Source organism: Trichomycterus rosablanca, chromosome 26 (genome assembly GCF_030014385.1).
Source record: "Trichomycterus rosablanca isolate fTriRos1 chromosome 26, fTriRos1.hap1, whole genome shotgun sequence".
Classification (NCBI taxonomy): domain Eukaryota; kingdom Metazoa; phylum Chordata; class Actinopteri; order Siluriformes; family Trichomycteridae; genus Trichomycterus; species Trichomycterus rosablanca.
Window position 1 is genome coordinate 7,501,613 of NC_086013.1, and position 17,882 is coordinate 7,519,494.

At 37.5% G+C, this 17,882-nt stretch overlaps 1 protein-coding gene across 6 annotated transcripts in view; it reads left to right on the plus strand.

The window, feature by feature from the left end:
* fcho2 (FCH and mu domain containing endocytic adaptor 2) overlaps window positions 1-17,882 on the plus strand; it is a 52,616-nt gene that overhangs the window by 14,788 nt on the left and 19,946 nt on the right. For 5 of the 6 annotated variants that reach the window (XM_062988224.1, XM_062988227.1, XM_062988225.1 and 2 more), the window contains 11 exons: window positions 183-335; window positions 1,710-1,814; window positions 2,599-2,697; window positions 5,058-5,154; window positions 9,855-9,899; window positions 10,106-10,175; window positions 10,285-10,309; window positions 10,528-10,563; window positions 10,678-10,735; window positions 11,329-11,504; window positions 15,659-15,683. In XM_062988224.1, coding sequence (XP_062844294.1) covers window positions 183-335; window positions 1,710-1,814; window positions 2,599-2,697; window positions 5,058-5,154; window positions 9,855-9,899; window positions 10,106-10,175; window positions 10,285-10,309; window positions 10,528-10,563; window positions 10,678-10,735; window positions 11,329-11,504; window positions 15,659-15,683 — 889 coding nt within the window. The remainder of the gene's footprint in view (window positions 1-182; window positions 336-1,709; window positions 1,815-2,598; window positions 2,698-5,057; window positions 5,155-9,854; window positions 9,900-10,105; window positions 10,176-10,284; window positions 10,310-10,527; window positions 10,564-10,677; window positions 10,736-11,328; window positions 11,505-15,658; window positions 15,684-17,882) is intronic. The other variant, XM_062988226.1, reaches the window with a different exon arrangement.

Sequence of the window (17,882 nt, forward strand, 5' to 3'; positions counted from 1 at the left end):
AATTTTGTATCTCCAATTCACCTCCTTTGCGTGTCTTTGGACTGTGGGAGAAAACCGGAGCTCCCAGAGGAAACCCACGCAGACACGGGGAGAACATTCAAACTCAACACAGAAAGGACCCGGACCGCCCAACCAAAATGTGACCCACTTATTGAACATATTGTGCTTTTATCACCTTTCAGACCAAAGAGGAAGTGGCGTCCACACTGGAGGCTGTACAGAACATTCAGACTGTGATCCAGGCACTACAGAAGAGCAAGGAGAACTACAATAGCAAAACTCTGGAACAGGAACGCATGCGCAAAGAAGGAGCAACTCAAAGAGACCTGGATAAAGTACACACAAACATAAAACACTACTGTAACTCAGTAGGCTGCCAAATTATCAGTTACAGATGGCATAACAAGAGATGAGCTTGAGGAATTAGTGATTCATTATGATGATATATGATGTAAACATGATGATGTTACAATATCTGTTTTGACTTTCTTAATAGCAGTTATTATTAGTGTTTAAGCTTATATCAGTAATCAGTAATTGTTACTGGTCATAGTTTCTTAATGGCACTGCCTAAGTAGGACATGTCATGCCACCCAAAGTCTGTATGTCCATCACACCATTTGAAATGAAATACAGTGAATTTGGAAATGTATTTAGAACAAAGCATTTTTGCACACAATGGGTCTGTCTCAAAATCTACCTAGGCAGCTTCCTAAGAAAATTCTAACTGACATCGAACTTTAAAGGGCAGATTACTGAGAAGCTCAATTTAGACAGCGATTACGTCATTGCATGTCCCTTCCCATTGTCACAGTTTTAGCTTCCTAAGCTAACAGAGTTAGCCTCAGACTATTCAAACCAAGGCAATGAGGTGACACAAAACTCTAGCATGCCATTGAGCATTACCCTCTGTGTCCCAAAAACTGATAAATTGTCATAGACAAACCCAGAATTGCACATAAATTACACTTATACACATTTATAAAAAGTAACAAGAATTACTTACAATCAAAAAGGGAGAAAGTGTCCCACACTGAATGCTGGGATTGTCAGCTTATGCATATGCAATTGGGCACCTTCTTGTACTCACACCAGATGTGCAGTGGCTGCCAAACACTAGCTTAATTAAGCCACATAGAATTTGCCAATTAAACCCATCAAAGCTTTATTTCAACAGAAGAACTGACGTCCCTCTTACTGAAAGCGTTATACATAAAGAAAACGGACACACATTAAAAAATGGCTGTGAGAAAGCTGCAGCATGTTACCCACTTATGACTGTAAATAAGACATTTTCGTAAAAAAGAACATAACTGATTAACCTGTATGTAATATTTTTTACTTGAATGTTTAAGCATGCAATAACATTTTATTTCCATATTTATTTATTTTATAAATTATGTAAAAGATGTGTATTAAAATAAGCAGTCATTTCTTTTCTAGAGGTTAATTTTTTTTTTTTACCGAAAAAGTGAACAAAACAACAGGAGTTCAAACTTTTGCACAAAATCCAACATGCAAAGACAGATTTTAAACTAAGCTTGGGTTTAATATGATCAGGGAAGATTTAACTATGGAAACAAAGTGAATCATCAATTTCTTTATAAAATGTAGAATTACATATAGGGCTGAAATGGCATTTGCACATGTTATCTCTCCACAAATACGTCTTAAAAGGTATTTTTAAAAAATGTTTGGTATTTGGACAGGCTGGAGTGAAGGTTAAGAAAGCCACAGAGGTGTACAAGTCCTATGTGGAGAAATACACCACTACAAAGACAGAGTTTGAGCAAAGGATGTCTGAAACCGCACAGGTAAGTGTGTGTAGGCAGGGGATTGTTTAAGTTTTGGGGGGTTTTTTTTGGTTATTTGATCATTTAACATTAAAACCATCTGATTTTATCTTACATGAAAATCATGCACTGACAAACACATTTCCATAGTTGCACTATCTGGTTTATTCAAATATTTATCTTGTCATGTCTGTCTTTTCGCGCACACACACACATTCTCAGTTTGGGTGTTTCCTGACCGCCCAAACTGTGGCTTTACCACAAGCGATGACAACGAAAGACTTATTGTCTTCTTTTTACTGCATCACACATGCATCAAATACTAACATTAATAAGAACCTATCACTCTGCTCAAGTAACTGAGATTTCTTAATACCTTGCTCCACACAAAAAAGATTTGAAAAGTCAATAACATAAACAAAACATATATATTTAAAACCTACTGCTAAATACACAACGTTAAGCAATGCTTTAGGAAATGTAATTGTGAAAAAAAAGGAGTTATCTATATTGTTTCTGTAATTTCCTGAAGGCTGCACCTTGTGTCTCATTGCTGTTACATACATTGGCTTATCCAGTAACCTGTAGGGTGGTAACAGGGCTGTTAACAATTAAAGTTTGTAAGTCAGACTTCACGCCACATAGCAATCATGAAATGGGTATGTTTTTTTTATTTCCCTTTTCCATTTTGTGTTTTCTCCAAACAAGAAACGTGTATATCAATTGAAGGTTTTTTATTTTTTATTTTGAAGGATTATACTCTAAACCTATTAAATATGTGCATTGTTTGTACTTGTGTGAACAGAAGTTTCAGGACATTGAGCAAAGCCATATCTTGCACATGAAGGAAATCATCCAGGCATATTCACACTTCATTGAAGAGACACACAAACAGATTGGAGAGGTAAAATACTCACACACAACTGTATTGTTATTATTATATTGCTAATATTATTATGATATTGTTATTATATTGCACTATATTATTATTGCTAATAATATATTTTGAACTTTAAAATCTTTAAGGGCACACACTGTTTAGTGTTATGAATAACATTTCCCTTGGGGACCACTAGCATTATTTTAGCAGCTTTAGTGGCACATTTATTACACAATTATTGGGAAAGAGAAGAAAAATATCTTTGTTGTTGTCTTTCATTTTAAGTTGAATTTTTATTAAACTTGTCACTGTGGGGAAATACATTCTTTTCAACAAAACCACATGTTACAGTTATTGGCACTAGAAAAAAATAATGTTTTACTAAATGCCGTATGTTGTAGTTGCTAAAGGTGGTGTGAAAGATTTTACACCAGAAGTTACAGAAGTTAACTGGCAGTTTTTATTTTTACAAAATTAATTTGGGTGTTAGTATCTCCATGAAATGTAGTGTTTTACTTAATGTGCCTTAAAATATGTTAATAAGCTGAAATAATTTAGCCTAACATACAGTGTATCACAAAAGTAAGTACACCCCTCACATTTCTGCAAATATTTTATTATATCTTTTCATGGGACAACACTATAGAAATAAAACTTGGATATAACTTAGAGTAGTCAGTGTACAACTTGTATAGCAGTGTAGATTTACTGTCTTCTGAAAATAACTCAACACACAGCCATTAATGTCTAAATAGCTGGCAACATAAGTGAGTACACTCCACAGTGAACATGTCCAAATTGTGACCAAAGTGTCAATATTTTGTGTGACCACCATTATTATCCAGCACTGCCTTAACTGGGCATGGAATTCACCAGAGCTGCACAGGTTGCTACTGGAATCCTCTTCCACTCCTCCATGATGACATCACGGAGCTGGTGGATGTTAGACACCTTGAACTCCTCCACCTTCCACTTGAGGATGCGCCACAGGTGCTCAATTGGGTTTAGTCCATCACCTTTACCTTCAGCTTCCTCAGCAAGGCAGTTGTCATCTTGGAGGTTGTGTTTGGGGTCGTTATCCTGTTGGAAAACTGCCATGAGGCCCAGTTTTCGAAGGGAGGGGATCATGCTCTGTTTCAGAATGTCACAGTACATGTTGGAATTCATGTTTCCCTCAATGAACTGCAGCTCCCCAGTGCCAGCAACACTCATGCAGCCCAAGACCATGATGCTACCACCACCATGCTTGACTGTAGGCAAGATACAGTTGTCTTGGTACTTCTCACCAGGGCGCCTCCACACATGCTGGACACCATCTGAGCCAAACAAGTTTATCTTGGTCTCGTCAGACCACAGGGCATTCCAGTAATCCATGTTCTTGGACTGCTTGTCTTCAGCAAACTGTTTGCGGGCTTTCTTGTGCGTCAGCTTCCTTCTGGGATGACGACCATGCAGAGCGAGTTGATGCAGTGTGCGGCGTATGGTCTGAGCACTGACAGGCTGACCTCCCACGTCTTCAACCTCTGCAGCAATGCTGGCAGCACTCATGTGTCTATTTTTTAAAGCCAACCTCTGGATATGACGCCGAACACGTGGACTCAACTTCTTTGGTCGACCCTGGCGAAGCCTGTTCCGAGTGGAACCTGTCCTGGAAAACCGCTGTATGACCTTGGCCACCATGCTGTAGCTCAGTTTCAGGGTGTTAGCAATCTTCTTATAGCCCAGGCCATCTTTGTGGAGAGCAACAATTCTATTTCTCACATCCTCAGAGAGTTCTTTGCCATGAGGTGCCATGTTGAATATCCAGTGGCCAGTATGAGAGAATTGTACCCAAAACACCAAATTTAACAGCCCTGCTCCCCATTTACACCTGGGACCTTGACACATGACACCAGGGAGGGACAACGACACATTTGGGCACAATTTGGACATGTTCACTGTGGGGTGTACTCACTTATGTTGCCAGCTATTTAGACATTAATGGCTGTGTGTTGAGTTAATTTCAGAAGACAGTAAATCTACACTGCTATACAAGCTGTACACTGACTACTCTAAGTTATATCCAAGTTTCATGTCTATAGTGTTGTCCCATGAAAAGATATAATGAAATATTTGCAGAAATGTGAGGGGTGTACTCACTTTTGTGATACACTGTATATGCATAACAAAATAACAGAAAAGAAATTCTGTTATGTTGGTACAAAGTACTAAATGCAGGGTGCCAGTAACTCTGAGATGTGGTTTTGTTTAAAACAATTTTTTTTTTTTAATGTTATGAGGTATTACTTTTTAAGTACCGTTTTACACAATAATTTTGGGTATTGTGTGTCTTATTATTTTTGCCTTTTTGCCTAACTCTAAGCTTCATTCATTGTATTGCAAAGGTGCAGAAGGAGTTTGTGAACAACATAGAGAACACATCTGTCGAAGGTCTATTACAGAAACTTGCTGAGGGCAAAGGGACTGGCAAAGAGAGGCCAGGTAACTTAGGCTTAATTCTATAAGTGTTTGATGTGGATTAACAAGTTGGGTTCAGTGGAATTGTAAATGTGTCACACGTCTCAAAAATATGCACTTAGTGTTAATTGGCTGTAATATTAGATTGAGATTAAATTGCCGTTTAACCACTTTAACCAGGTGTGACATGCTTACTTGAGCAACATGGCTGAGTATGAAGGCTGCCCCACATTCTTAAAAGAAAAATAACTTTCCTGTTGTAGAATTTTTCACTCTGACGTTACCTCTTGCTTTCTTTTTTGCTGCATGCTGATTATTTCAACCCTAATTGCTATTCAGTGTTAGAATACTTGTATTAAATGTAAGAGATTTGTTCTAAACTTGAAGCTGTAGGTGCCCAGTGTTTTTTGCATTTATGGCATTAAAGGGCTTATAATGAAGTATATTTATATGGTGGATGTACCTTATAAAATAACAAATGAGTGTACATACAGGATGGGTCAACATAATAAAGGTGGTTTGGGTGGTGCTTTTTAAAAATTCAAATTTTCATCTAAAATTAGACAAAAACAATTTATTAAGAAAAATTGTTATGCAACCTATATTATATACATCAAAATTAAAGGTAGTTGTGCCAGCAATTGCTTTTAAATTTTACATTACAGACTGATCAAAAAGCCATATTCATGGTTTGGTTAAGTTTCCGAGGCCCTGAGGCAACAAAGCATCCCCAGATCATCACACTACCACCACATGTTTCACTGTCAGTGATATGTTTTTTGTGACATGCTCTGTCAGCTTTAAACCAAATGTAGTAGTTTCACGCCAGACTTAATAGCCCACAGAACATTATTTCAAAGCATCCTTATCCATGTTTAGTAGCCTTATAGATAATGGCTCTCATTGTGGTTTCTTCTTTAACTCCAGATTTGCAGAGTATGTACCCACTGTAGACACAGATTTCATGGATGACAGCAGTAAAACCTTAAAACCTTAAAAGATATGAAGATATAAAGTCTACATACACTAAAATGGCAGGTTTTTGTGATATAAAAATCAGACCAAGAATAATTTCAAAAATGTTTTCCACCTTAAATTGAAAAACAAATTGAGATCTGTTTTTGTTGTTGGGTGGTTATTGGAAAAATAAAATAATAGACTTGGCTAATAATAACGTGGCTTCATAAATATGCACACTCTTAAACGAGTCTATCAGCATGGCATATCCTGAAAAGCAAAACTTTGATCTTCTGATTAAGCCATTCTTTTGTTGATGTAGAGCAGGGGTGTCCAAACTTTTTTCTAGGAGGGCCAGATTTAATAATGTGACAGTCCCTGATGACATTATTTTAAACAATAAAATATGCAGGCCGCTCAGGTGGCGCAGCAGTAAAGTATGCTAGCTCACCAGAGTTGGGGTTTCGAATACATCGTATCGAATCTCAGCTCTGCCTTTCCAACTGGGCTGGGTGGCAGTATGAACAACGATTGGCTGTTGTTCAGGGTTAGAGGGTAAGAAAGTTGGATCATAGGTCCTCATAACTGGTGCGACTGCGGCCCCTGCTAGCTGACTGATGGCACCTGCACAGGGCTGAGGAATAATGCTGATGGGGGTGTGGCCCTCCATACACAGTGCCCCTCAAGTATATGAACTCGACTCGTGCAGGTGCATTATCTGTACTGACTGTACGTGCCGGAGGGGGTGTATGTCAGTTGAGAGGCATCCTCAGTCAGCGGTGAAGGGTCGAATCAGTATAGAGGACGCAATCAGGGTAATTGGACACAACTAGACTGGGGGAGAGGGGAAAACATATAAAACAATAAAATATGCATATAATATGCTGTTATTTAATCATTTTATTTTCACACAGCGAACAACAACCAAATGTAAGCATTCAGGTGCCAAACATGGTTTGGGTTTAAACTATAACAATGCATGGCTACCTTTGGAGTTTGGAGACAAAAGAGAAAAAAAGACATTCATATTGAACAATCCTTGACACTGTGCTTAAGTTATCTGGCTAACTCAGATATCATGCTTTTCAATATATTTTGATCTAATATTGTGCATCAATAAAACATCAAAACACAGATAGGATTATTTCATAGATCTATTAAGAAAACTTTTAATACTGTAATGTGCAGAAACAAGACTGAGAAATACTGTTCTAAATTACCATTTAAATACCTATAAATACCTGAAACAATCAAGTTACCAGACATTATCTTTACTTTGTAAATCGTTATTTACTGCTATAAAAAAGTTCAGTTGTGTTAATAAATACAGTCCGTGTAAACACTTAGTCCATATAAATATCAGATACAAATGTGTTTTTAAAAAACTACAAACATCACAAATATAAATCATGTTTACAACCATGTGATTGAATAACCTGAATAAACTGTAGAGACGAAACATCACACAGCAAACGAGTTTCACTTCTTTCTCAAACAGTAGCGGAGGGGAAGGAGGCGGGGATACGCGGTTTGATTGACAGGTCTAGCAGCCAATGGAAATACTCGTTAAAGAGATGCGTGATTTCATTCATCTTTTTATTGGTTATTTTGATATTCGCTGCTATGGACAGACAGAGATTTATACCCACAATCAAAACATGTAAAAAAAGTAAAAACCGCTAAAAGTGATTTTAATCAGACAGCTAAGAGAATTTTTTTTTTCTGTTTGACTGTGCTGGCGGGCCACAAGTAATGTAATTTAAGACAGAAGGCGCAGGCCGGATAGAATCCGGACTTTGGACATGTAGAGGTATGATTTTGGGTGGTTGTTGTTGCTGGGACTAAAGCCCCAGTTTTAACTTAAGAAAAACAGCACCAGAGAATAATGCTGCCGCCACCATGCTTTACTGTAGGTGTGGTGTTCTTTTTTGATGTACAACATTGTTTTTGAGTCTAACATCAAATTATTACTATCCTTTAATGTGGCTGTAGGCTTTTTGGCGGCCTCCTAGATCAGTTTTCTTCTCGTGTTTTCATCAAATTTAAAGAAATGTTTAGTTCTTTGTAATGTCACTGTAGTAGTGACCTTCTTGCTGGTGATGTCCGTCCTGTGTTCCTTGGTATATGTAATGCCTTGAAAATCTTGTGCAATTCTCCCTCCTGACTTGCAATTGAACAATTGAATGGTATAGATTATAGGTCACATTAAAGGTAGAAATAAATCTGACACAATATATTTTGTCTAGATTTTTACACCACAAAAACCTGGCATTTTACAGGAGTGTGTAGACTTTTTATATCCACTGCAGTTGTAGCCAGTCTGCCTCAGAGTTTGAAGTGTTGAGTGTTTTCAGATGCATTTCTTATATTGTTGTAAAGAGTGGTTAACCAAGTTACCATTGACTGTCTGTGTTATGACAGTGGAATTAATTGAGGCTAAGAACTGTTTGGCCCAACAAAGAATTCCACTGTTCATTAGCATTTGCGTCGCTGTCAGAACAATGACCCAACTGGCACCATGATGAAAGAGGCATGCAGAGAAAGGCTAAAGAAACATTGTAGCATGGAACAAATCTTGATGCTTCATGCTGAGTAGCATTTCAGCAATTTCCAACAGTGCTGCTATACTGGCTGTATGCCAGACACGCAAATGTAGTACGTAGAAGTCCCACGAGCAGCAATCATCCATGGTTGCATGACCATTCACTTTATTCATATACAAACACACGTGTGGCCGTTTGCATATGTAAACAGCCACATACGCACAAAGACATGATATAAACAAAGTTTTTAAACAATTCCTGTTGCAGCTTTCACTGTAGGCAACATTGTATGTGTGTAATTTCTGTGCTTAACTGTTTACAGATGAAAGATGGTCATCATGTGGTTCCTACCTAATGTTGCATTTACCTTCAAGTTTGCATTTAATAAAATAGGTTGCAACTGAACTAAGTTCTATGCAGAAATCAGTGTTTGATATAACTTTTTATTAGTTAATAATTGACTACATATGCCATACAAGCTGGCAAATGGCTTATATGCTCGTCTACGCCCTTGCTTCATTGCATTACTGCACTGCAGTATTAGTGCTTTTGTGACCTTTCTGCTTTTAGGGGGCTAAATTGTACTAAACTGCTGTCTCATCTGTTAATGTTTTACTTTTGGATCATAACTTATTTTGATGCCTCAGTCAAACCTAATGTGTGGTAGTAAAAAGGTATATAAAAATAATTTATTGTTTAGTATTTTTTCAGCGGCCTTAAAGCTACTGTATTCTAATATATACTAAAAATAATAAATATATTTATATAATTTGTAATATTATAAACTTTTTACCATTCAGATGATTAACTTCATTTGATTCATCATTTAAAAATGCAGACGAAAGAAGGTTGCCAGTTCAAGCCCCACCAACAAGAAGTTGCCCCTGTTGGACCCCCTAAGCGAGGCTCTTAACTTTCAAATGCTCAAAATTGTATTTGGTCATAATTATAAGTCGCTTAGGATAAAAGCGTCTGCTAAATGCCGCAAATGTAAAATCCATTAATTGTAATTTGTTTTAGAAGGCATGACTTTCCTGTAGAAATGAGCCTTTAAAACCTGTCTTAATAAATGAAACGTATTGTTTTAGTAACTTACCTGTCATGTTGCTTTCCTAGAAACATTTTTGTTACACCAAAACTAAAACTATGTACCAACTGTACACACAAAATGAACAATAATTCTTTACCAACCAATTATTCTTCATTTCCTATGTGGCTTTACAGGACCTATTGAATTTGAGGAATGCAATGTCACTATTGCCACTGAAGGTATTGAACCTTTTTTGTTTGTGTTATGTACATCTCATTGTCACAGTTGACTTAATATCTTACTATTTTACATTTTCTAGTGTTTTTTTTTATAGCTTAAAACACATTTAAGTGTAAACAGTATTTGCTTATTTGCAATAACAATATTGTTGTCACAAGTGTGAAAATGGTTATATTGTGTAACATTAGCTAATTTGTTTGTTTAGGTGCCAAACCTAGAAAGAGGATACCTTTTGCCATTCCGGGTCGACGAAAAGACAAGGACACAGATTCAACGTAAATAAAAATAAAAAAACCTAAATGCAGTTTTTTTTTTACTTTTTAAGAAAAAATACTTACTTAAAATAATCTTTTTCTCATTTTTATTTTTTCTGTATATAAATAGTGAATCTACAGAAGTTGAAGCTGCTGTAAGTATTAGCAGAGTAATTATAAACTCATCAAATTCTGAAGTAAAAATACATAAAATGTTCCATGTAACAATAAGAAAAAGCAGAAAAAGTTTCATTAAAATGAATTGCAAGATAGGGTAAAAGAAAACCTTATAAAATGTATATGCATACAGGATTTAAGGTATCGTGTATTATAATTTTACAGATGTTGAGATGATTTACTTTTTGTTTTACAGAACACTGCCAATGGATCTATAGATTTCCAAAATGCTGTAAGTTGTGGCATATCAAGATTTTTATAACAATATAATCTACATAATAGAACTAATGCAAAAAGTATGTTTTAAATGTTGGTGGGTTTTAACCTATACTTTTTGTTGCTATAGAATGTCCCTCAGGTGGATGAAGAGGGATTTTGTATCAGACCAGAAGGCAATGAAAATGATATCCTTCCACAATTAATGAGTTTGCCCTGCTTAGTTTTTAGGCCACTAAGTCTTTAGCTCTAACAAGCCATTCTGCAGGTACTTGTTCTACAACTAATCGTTTTTAGTAACTTTATTTTTGTTAAAATGTATTCTGATATTTATTAAGACTGTACTGATTTCATCAGTCCTGTGTGTTTTTGCAGTGGTATAGTCTTCTACTGTAAAATACATACAGTGCTATGAAAAAAGTATTTGCCCCCTACAGATCTTCCAACTAATGTTTATATAGAAGATAATAACAACACGGGTAAAGACAAAATTTTACAACAATCTAATAACTGGTTGTACTTAGCATGAACAACTTCAATCAATCGTTTGCGATAGCCTGCAATGTCTATTACATTGCTGTGGATGAATTGTAACCTATTCCTCTTTGCCGAACTATTGATTAATTAAGCATTTTCGAACATGAACTGCCCGTTTAAGGTATTGCAACAGGGATTTAATAAGATTCAAGTCAGTAAAGTTATTAATATAACACTACATCTAATCTAACATCTAATGTTTGTTTGTCCACATATTGCAAATGTCCTTAATGAGTTTGTCCACATGCCAAAGATGACAACTTCTACTCATCCAGCGACTCTGAGGAAGAGGACGATCGCAGAAAATTCCATGTGGAGATCAAACCTGTAAAGCCCAACAATGGCACCCAGCAGCAAAAAGACACCATAGACGAGCTCAAGGCCTCTATTGGAAACATTACTCTCTCCCCATCCACTACAGTAAGACAGACACAAGCATACCAAATTGCATGTAAACATTTAGACACATGTACTTGCTAAGCTTGACAAAGAAATTTGAATATATACACACAAACACATTTATTTATATACACATTTATATATATATATATATATATACATATATACATACACACACACACACACACACATACTGTACATACATACAGTGAAGCCCAAAATTATTCATACTCCTGGCAAATTTTGACATAAAGTTACTTTTATTCAACCAGCAATTTTCTTTTTGACCGGAAATGGCACAGGCGTCTCCCAGAAGATAATAAGACGATGTACAAGAGGCATCATTGTGGAAAAAAATATTTCTCAGCTTTTATTTACATTTGAACAAAAAGTGGCATGTCCAAAATTATTCATACCCTTCTCAATAATCAATAGAAAAGCCTTTATTGGCTATTACAGCAATCAAACGCTTCCTATAATTGCTGACCAGCTTTTTGCATGTCTCCACTGGTATTTTTGCCCATTTATCTTTAGCGATGAGCTCCAACTCTTTCAGGTTGGAGGGTCTCCTTGCCATCACCCTGATCTTTAGCTCCCTCCACAGATTCTCAATTGGATTCAAGTCAGGACTCTGGCTGGGCCACTGCAAAACGTTAATGTTTTTGTCCCCTAACCATTTATTCACCACTTTTGCTGTGTGTTTTGGGTCGTTGTCGTGCTGAAATGTCCACTGGTGCGCAAGGCCAAGTTTCTGTTCAGACTGCCTGATGTTGTTGTTGAGAATCTTGATGTGTTGCTCTTTTTTCATGGTGCCGTTTACTGTGATTAGGTTCCCTGGTCCATTGGCTGAAAACCACCCCCAAATCATTAGGTTCCCACCACCTTGTTTGACAGTGGGCTTCTCCTTTTTTATGCCAAATGAAGGATGCATTACTGTGGCCAACCAATTCAATTTTTGTTTCATCTGACCATAAAACAGAGGACCAGAAGTCTTCTTCTTGGTCCAGATGAGCATTTGCAAAGGTCCAGCGGGCTTTTGTGTGCCTTTTCTGGAGAAGTGGCGTCCTCCTTGGTCTGCGTCCGTGGAACCCAGCAGTGTGCAGTGTCTGTTGGACTTTCTGCCTTGAGACGTTGCCACCAGCAGAGCCCAGATTCACCAGGATGACCTTGGTGGTGATCCTTGGATTCTTTTTCACCTCTCTCACTATCCTCCTGGCCAGCACAGGTGTCACTTTTGGCTTCCGACCACGTCCTCAGAGATTTTCCACAGTGCGGAACGTCTTGTATTTTTTAATAATACTTTGCACTGTAGCCACTGGAACTTGAAAACATTTAGATATGGCCTTATAGCCCTTTCCTGACTTGTGAGCAGCCACAATGCGTAGCCGCAGGTCCTTGGTGAGCTCCTTTGTCTTAGCCATGACTGTCCACAAACCAACTGCAGAGAGCTGCTGTTTTTCATCTGTTGAGTTGATTAAAACAGCTATTCCCAATGAATCAGGGTAATTAGGATGCTTTAGAACAGCTTGGACTATTTGGAATAGTATAGAACTTTGGATTTTCCCATAGACTGTGACAGTTTGCAAAGGGTATAAATAATTTTGGACATGCCACTTTTTGTTCAAATGTAAATAGAAGCTGAGAAATATTTTTTTCCACAATGATGCCTCTTGTACATCGTCTTATTATCTTCTGGGAGACGCCTGTGCCATTTCCGGTTAAAAAAAAAAAATTTGCTGGTTGAATAATAGTAACTTTAAGTCAAAATCTGCCAGGGGTATGAATAATTTCGGGCTTCACTGTATACACACACACACACACACACACCGGGGATCTTCAAAAAGTTTTCGCGCTAATTTAGTTGGAAACGGTGAGAGCGGGAAGAGGTAGTAATTGGTCGTGTCTGAAAGACTGAGAAAGAGCTTACAGTGCCTTGCAAAAGTATTCAGCCCCCTTGAACTTTTCAACCTTTTGCCACATTTCAGGCTTTAAACATAAAGATATGAAATTGTAATTTTTTGTGAAGAATCAATAACAAGTGCGACACAATTGTGAAGTGGAACGAAATTTATTGGATATTTTAAACTTTTTTTAGAAATAAAAACCTGAAAAGTGGGGCGTGCAATATTATTCAGCCCCTTTACTTTCAGTGCAGCAAACTCACTCCAGAAGTTCAGTGAGGATCTCTGAATGATCCAATGTTGACCTAAATGACTGATGGTGATAAATAGAATCCACCTGTGTGTAATCAAGTCTCTGTATAAATGCACCTGCTCTGTGATAGTCTCAGAGTTCTGTTTAAAGCGCAGAGAGCATCATGAAGACCAAGGAACACACCAGGCAGGTCCGAGATACTGTTGTGGAGAAGTTTAAAGCCGAATTTGGATACAAAAAGATTTCCCAAGCTTTAAACATCTCAAGGAGCACTGTGCAAGCGATCATATTGAAATGAAGGGAGTATCAGACCACTGCAAATCTACCAAGACCCGGCCGTCCCTCTAAACTTTCAGCTCAAACAAGGAGAAGACTGATCAGAGATGCAGCCAAGAGGCCCATGATCACTCTGAATGAACTGCAGAGATCTACAGCTGAGGTGGGAGAATCTGTCCATAGGACAACAATCAGTCGTACACTGCACAAATCTGGCCTTTATGGAAGAGTGGCAAGAAGAAAGCCATTTCTTAAAGATATCTATAAAAAGTCACCTGGGAGACACACCAAGCATGTGGAAGAAGGTGCTCTGGTCAGATGAAACCAAAATCAAACTTTTTGGCCACAACACAAAACGTTATGTTTGGCATAAAAGCAACACAGCTCATCACCCTGAACACACCATCCCCACTGTCAAACATGGTGGTGGCAGCATCATGGTTTGGGCCTGGTGTTAAAATGGCCAAGTCAAAGTCCAGACCTGAATCCCATCGAGAATCTGTGGAAAGAGCTGAAAACTGCTGTTCACAAACGCTCTCCATCCAACCTCACTGAGCTCGAGCTGTTTTGCAAGGAAGAATGGGCAAAAATTTCAGTATCTTGATGTGCAAAACTAATAGAGACATACCCCAAGCGACTTGCAGCTGTAATCGCAGCAAAAGGTGGCGCTACAAAGTATTAACGCAAGGGGGGCTGAATAATATTGCACGCCCCACTTTTCAGTTTTTTATTTCTAAAAAAAGTTTAAAATATCCAATAAATTTCGTTCCACTTCACGATTGTGTCCCACTTGTTGTTGATTCTTCACAAAAAATTACAATTTCATATCGTTATGTTTGAAGCCTGAAATGTGGCAAAAGGTTGAAAAGTTCAAGGGGGCTGAATACTTTTGCAAGGCACTGTATAGTCCGGATTTAGCGCCAACTGATATCCACCTTTTTGGACGCTCAAAGAAGCTTTAAGGGAAAGAAGATTTTCATGTGATAATGATGTGTGTGTACTGCATTATTCTATCTATTTAAATGACAAGAAGGGCAAGACATTTTATAAGTTATTTTCATAACTCAAAAATTGGTGCTGACAATCTCCTGCTGCTTTACTTTGTACTGTATATACACATAATGTTTATTATACAAATCCTGTATTATTTATCAGTTTTGACTTTATTTAAACTACTATCATTATTTTTTAAAATTGTGTCTGATATACAGATACAGAGAAACATAGTAGTGTTGTATTTTCATTCACACGTTTATTCTGATGTCACTAGAGGGCAGTATATGTATGTTATATTTTAATGCCACCAACGTGACTGGTTTAAAAGTAAACATGCACTGTAAATTTGCAACCTAAAGGACTAAAACTTTTATTAGCATTTTAATTTGGTTGTTGAGGTAGTCGATATAAAATTGCCACCTGTCACCTGACATATCTGTCTTTCTTTGTGTACCATTGGCTTTGGTTTCAAAGCCTTTTGAGAACACACTGGGTAAATTATACCAAAAAGAGGGCTCCAGTTTTTTGCATATTGTCACACATTGGCTCAATCATTCAAATCTAAAAGCAGTTTACATGAGCCAATCATCTTACTGGGAGGTCGTGGGACATGCTTACAAACTGGACAATGTTGTTCGCAACATACAGTGTACCTCCAGTGCAGTTTTGCATTCAACTTGGAAAAGTACTCTGTTTTATTCATAACTCTTTTTTTTCTCTCATTAATTACTGTGTGTTTTTATTTCCAGGGCCATATGAGGAGGAACCAATCCAGTAAGTATTTTTCTTTTCCTACCCCATAGTCCTTTTATCACTTTTCCAAAGGTTTTGGCTCTGTAGTGAGCTTGAATTAGAATTTTCTCTTTTAGTTTTTTTTGGCCAAGGCTCTTTTCATTGAGCCGCTCCTTCATGCTGCTTTAGCATGTCCTCCAAAGCCATCTTATACCACAAGAAAATAAAGTCGTACTTTTTCCTCTCTTATCCACTGTTCACTGTTTATTTAATCCCTGACTTAAGGTTTGTGTTTTCTTATACTTTTTGAGGCAGTTAATTGTTGTATGAGTGGATACAGATGCATTGCGTAATATGTTGCATTTTTTTTTAAATAAAAAGAATTACTGCCAGTGGCGTTGAAACATGATGTCCAGCAAGCCTTTGGTCAGGTGCCCACATACTTTTGGCCATATATTGTGTACACAGTGCTGTGAAAAAGAATTCACGTATTCCCATCTTTAACATTTTTGCATGTTACTTTTTCAGATCAGTAAACTTAAATGATGATTTTATTTACTAAAGACAAAATGCTTTTTAGCCCTACATGACCCACTATGAAAATGTAATTGCCTCCTTAACTACTAAATCAACCAGTTAACTGAATTCCATTGAGTTAAATTTTACTAGCCACACCCAAGATGCCACGTTCTAAAGAGTTGTTAAAATCTACCAGTCTGCAAATGGTTATAAAGCCAATGCTAAGGCTCTGGGACTCCAGCAATCCACAGTGAGAGTCATCATCCACAAATAGAGAAAACTTGGAAAAGTGGTGAACACTACCCAACAGTGGCCAGACTACCAAATATATCTTGCATCTAAACACTCGAGTCAGCAGTGAAACTTTGTGGAAGACATGAGTCTTGTTCAGCTGCAATAAAGCTAACTCGATCAAAAGAGCATCATACCAACAGTCAAAAATTCCTTCCGCAAGACCTGGATTACTTGTCTCTGATGGAACCATTAATTCCACTCTCTGTCAAAAAATCCTGAAGGAGAATGTCCGCCCATCAGTTTGTGTCCTAAAGCTCAAGCACAGTTGGGTTATACAGCAGAACAACAATCTAAAGCAAATCACACTCTCTCAAAGAAACAAAATAAAGGTTTTGGAGTGGCCAAGTCAAGTCCTGACTTGAATCCCATTGTGAGGCTGTGGCAGGACCATAAACAAGCAATTCATGCTGGAAAACTAAATTAGTTCTGCAAAAAGTAGGCCAAGTTTTTACATATGTTTTAACATATGTTACATAGCAGTTGTTACTGCCAAGGGTGGCACAACCAGTTATTGGGGTAAGTGGGCAATTCCTTTACACATGGGTGTTATAGGTTTTAATTAAATCTTCTTCAGTAAATAGAATGATCATTTAAATGCTGCATTTTGTGTTTACATGTGTTGTCATTGTCTTACATTAAAATTAGTTGGAAGATCTGAAACATTTAAATTTGACAAAGCAGTCAAAGTAGAAGAAATTGCAAATACCTTGCAAGCACTGATCATTTATTTCATCACTTAACCCACTTCTTTAATGGTTGAAACAAACTGCTAGTCAACATGCAGAAGTCTCATTTATAAAGACACCATTACATATAGACATACTTTAATTGTCTTTCTAGTTAAAATGCTCATTAATTAATAATAGCAGTCTGGTTATGACAATGTACAGTCAAGCTGGAACGTCTGCACACCCCTTTCACTTTCTCCATGTTTTATGATGTTACAGACTCATTCTATAATAGACTGAGTTCTTTATTTGCCTTAAACATCTACACACAATTGCCAATAATTACGAGGTGAAAACAGGGTTTGAAAATTATGCAATTTTATTTTACTGGCAAAAATCTGTACACACCCTTAGCCTAATACTTGGTTGATGCACCTTTTGGCAGCAATTACAGCTTCAAGTCATCTTGGGAAAGAAGCTACTAGCTTGGCACATTTGTTTCTGGACATTTTTTGCCCATTCCTCTTGGCATATCCTTGCAATCACCGTCAGCCATTTTCAGCTCCTTCCACTGATGTTCGATTGGATTCAGGTCTGGTCTCTGGCTGGGCCACTCAAGGACATTCACAGACTTTCTCTGAAACCACTACTTTGTTCTCTTGGCTGTGTGCTTCAGGTCGTTGTCATGTTGGAAGGTAAACCTTCGCCCCAGTCTGAGGTCCATAGCGCTCTGGAGCCGGTTTTCTTCAAGGATCTCAGT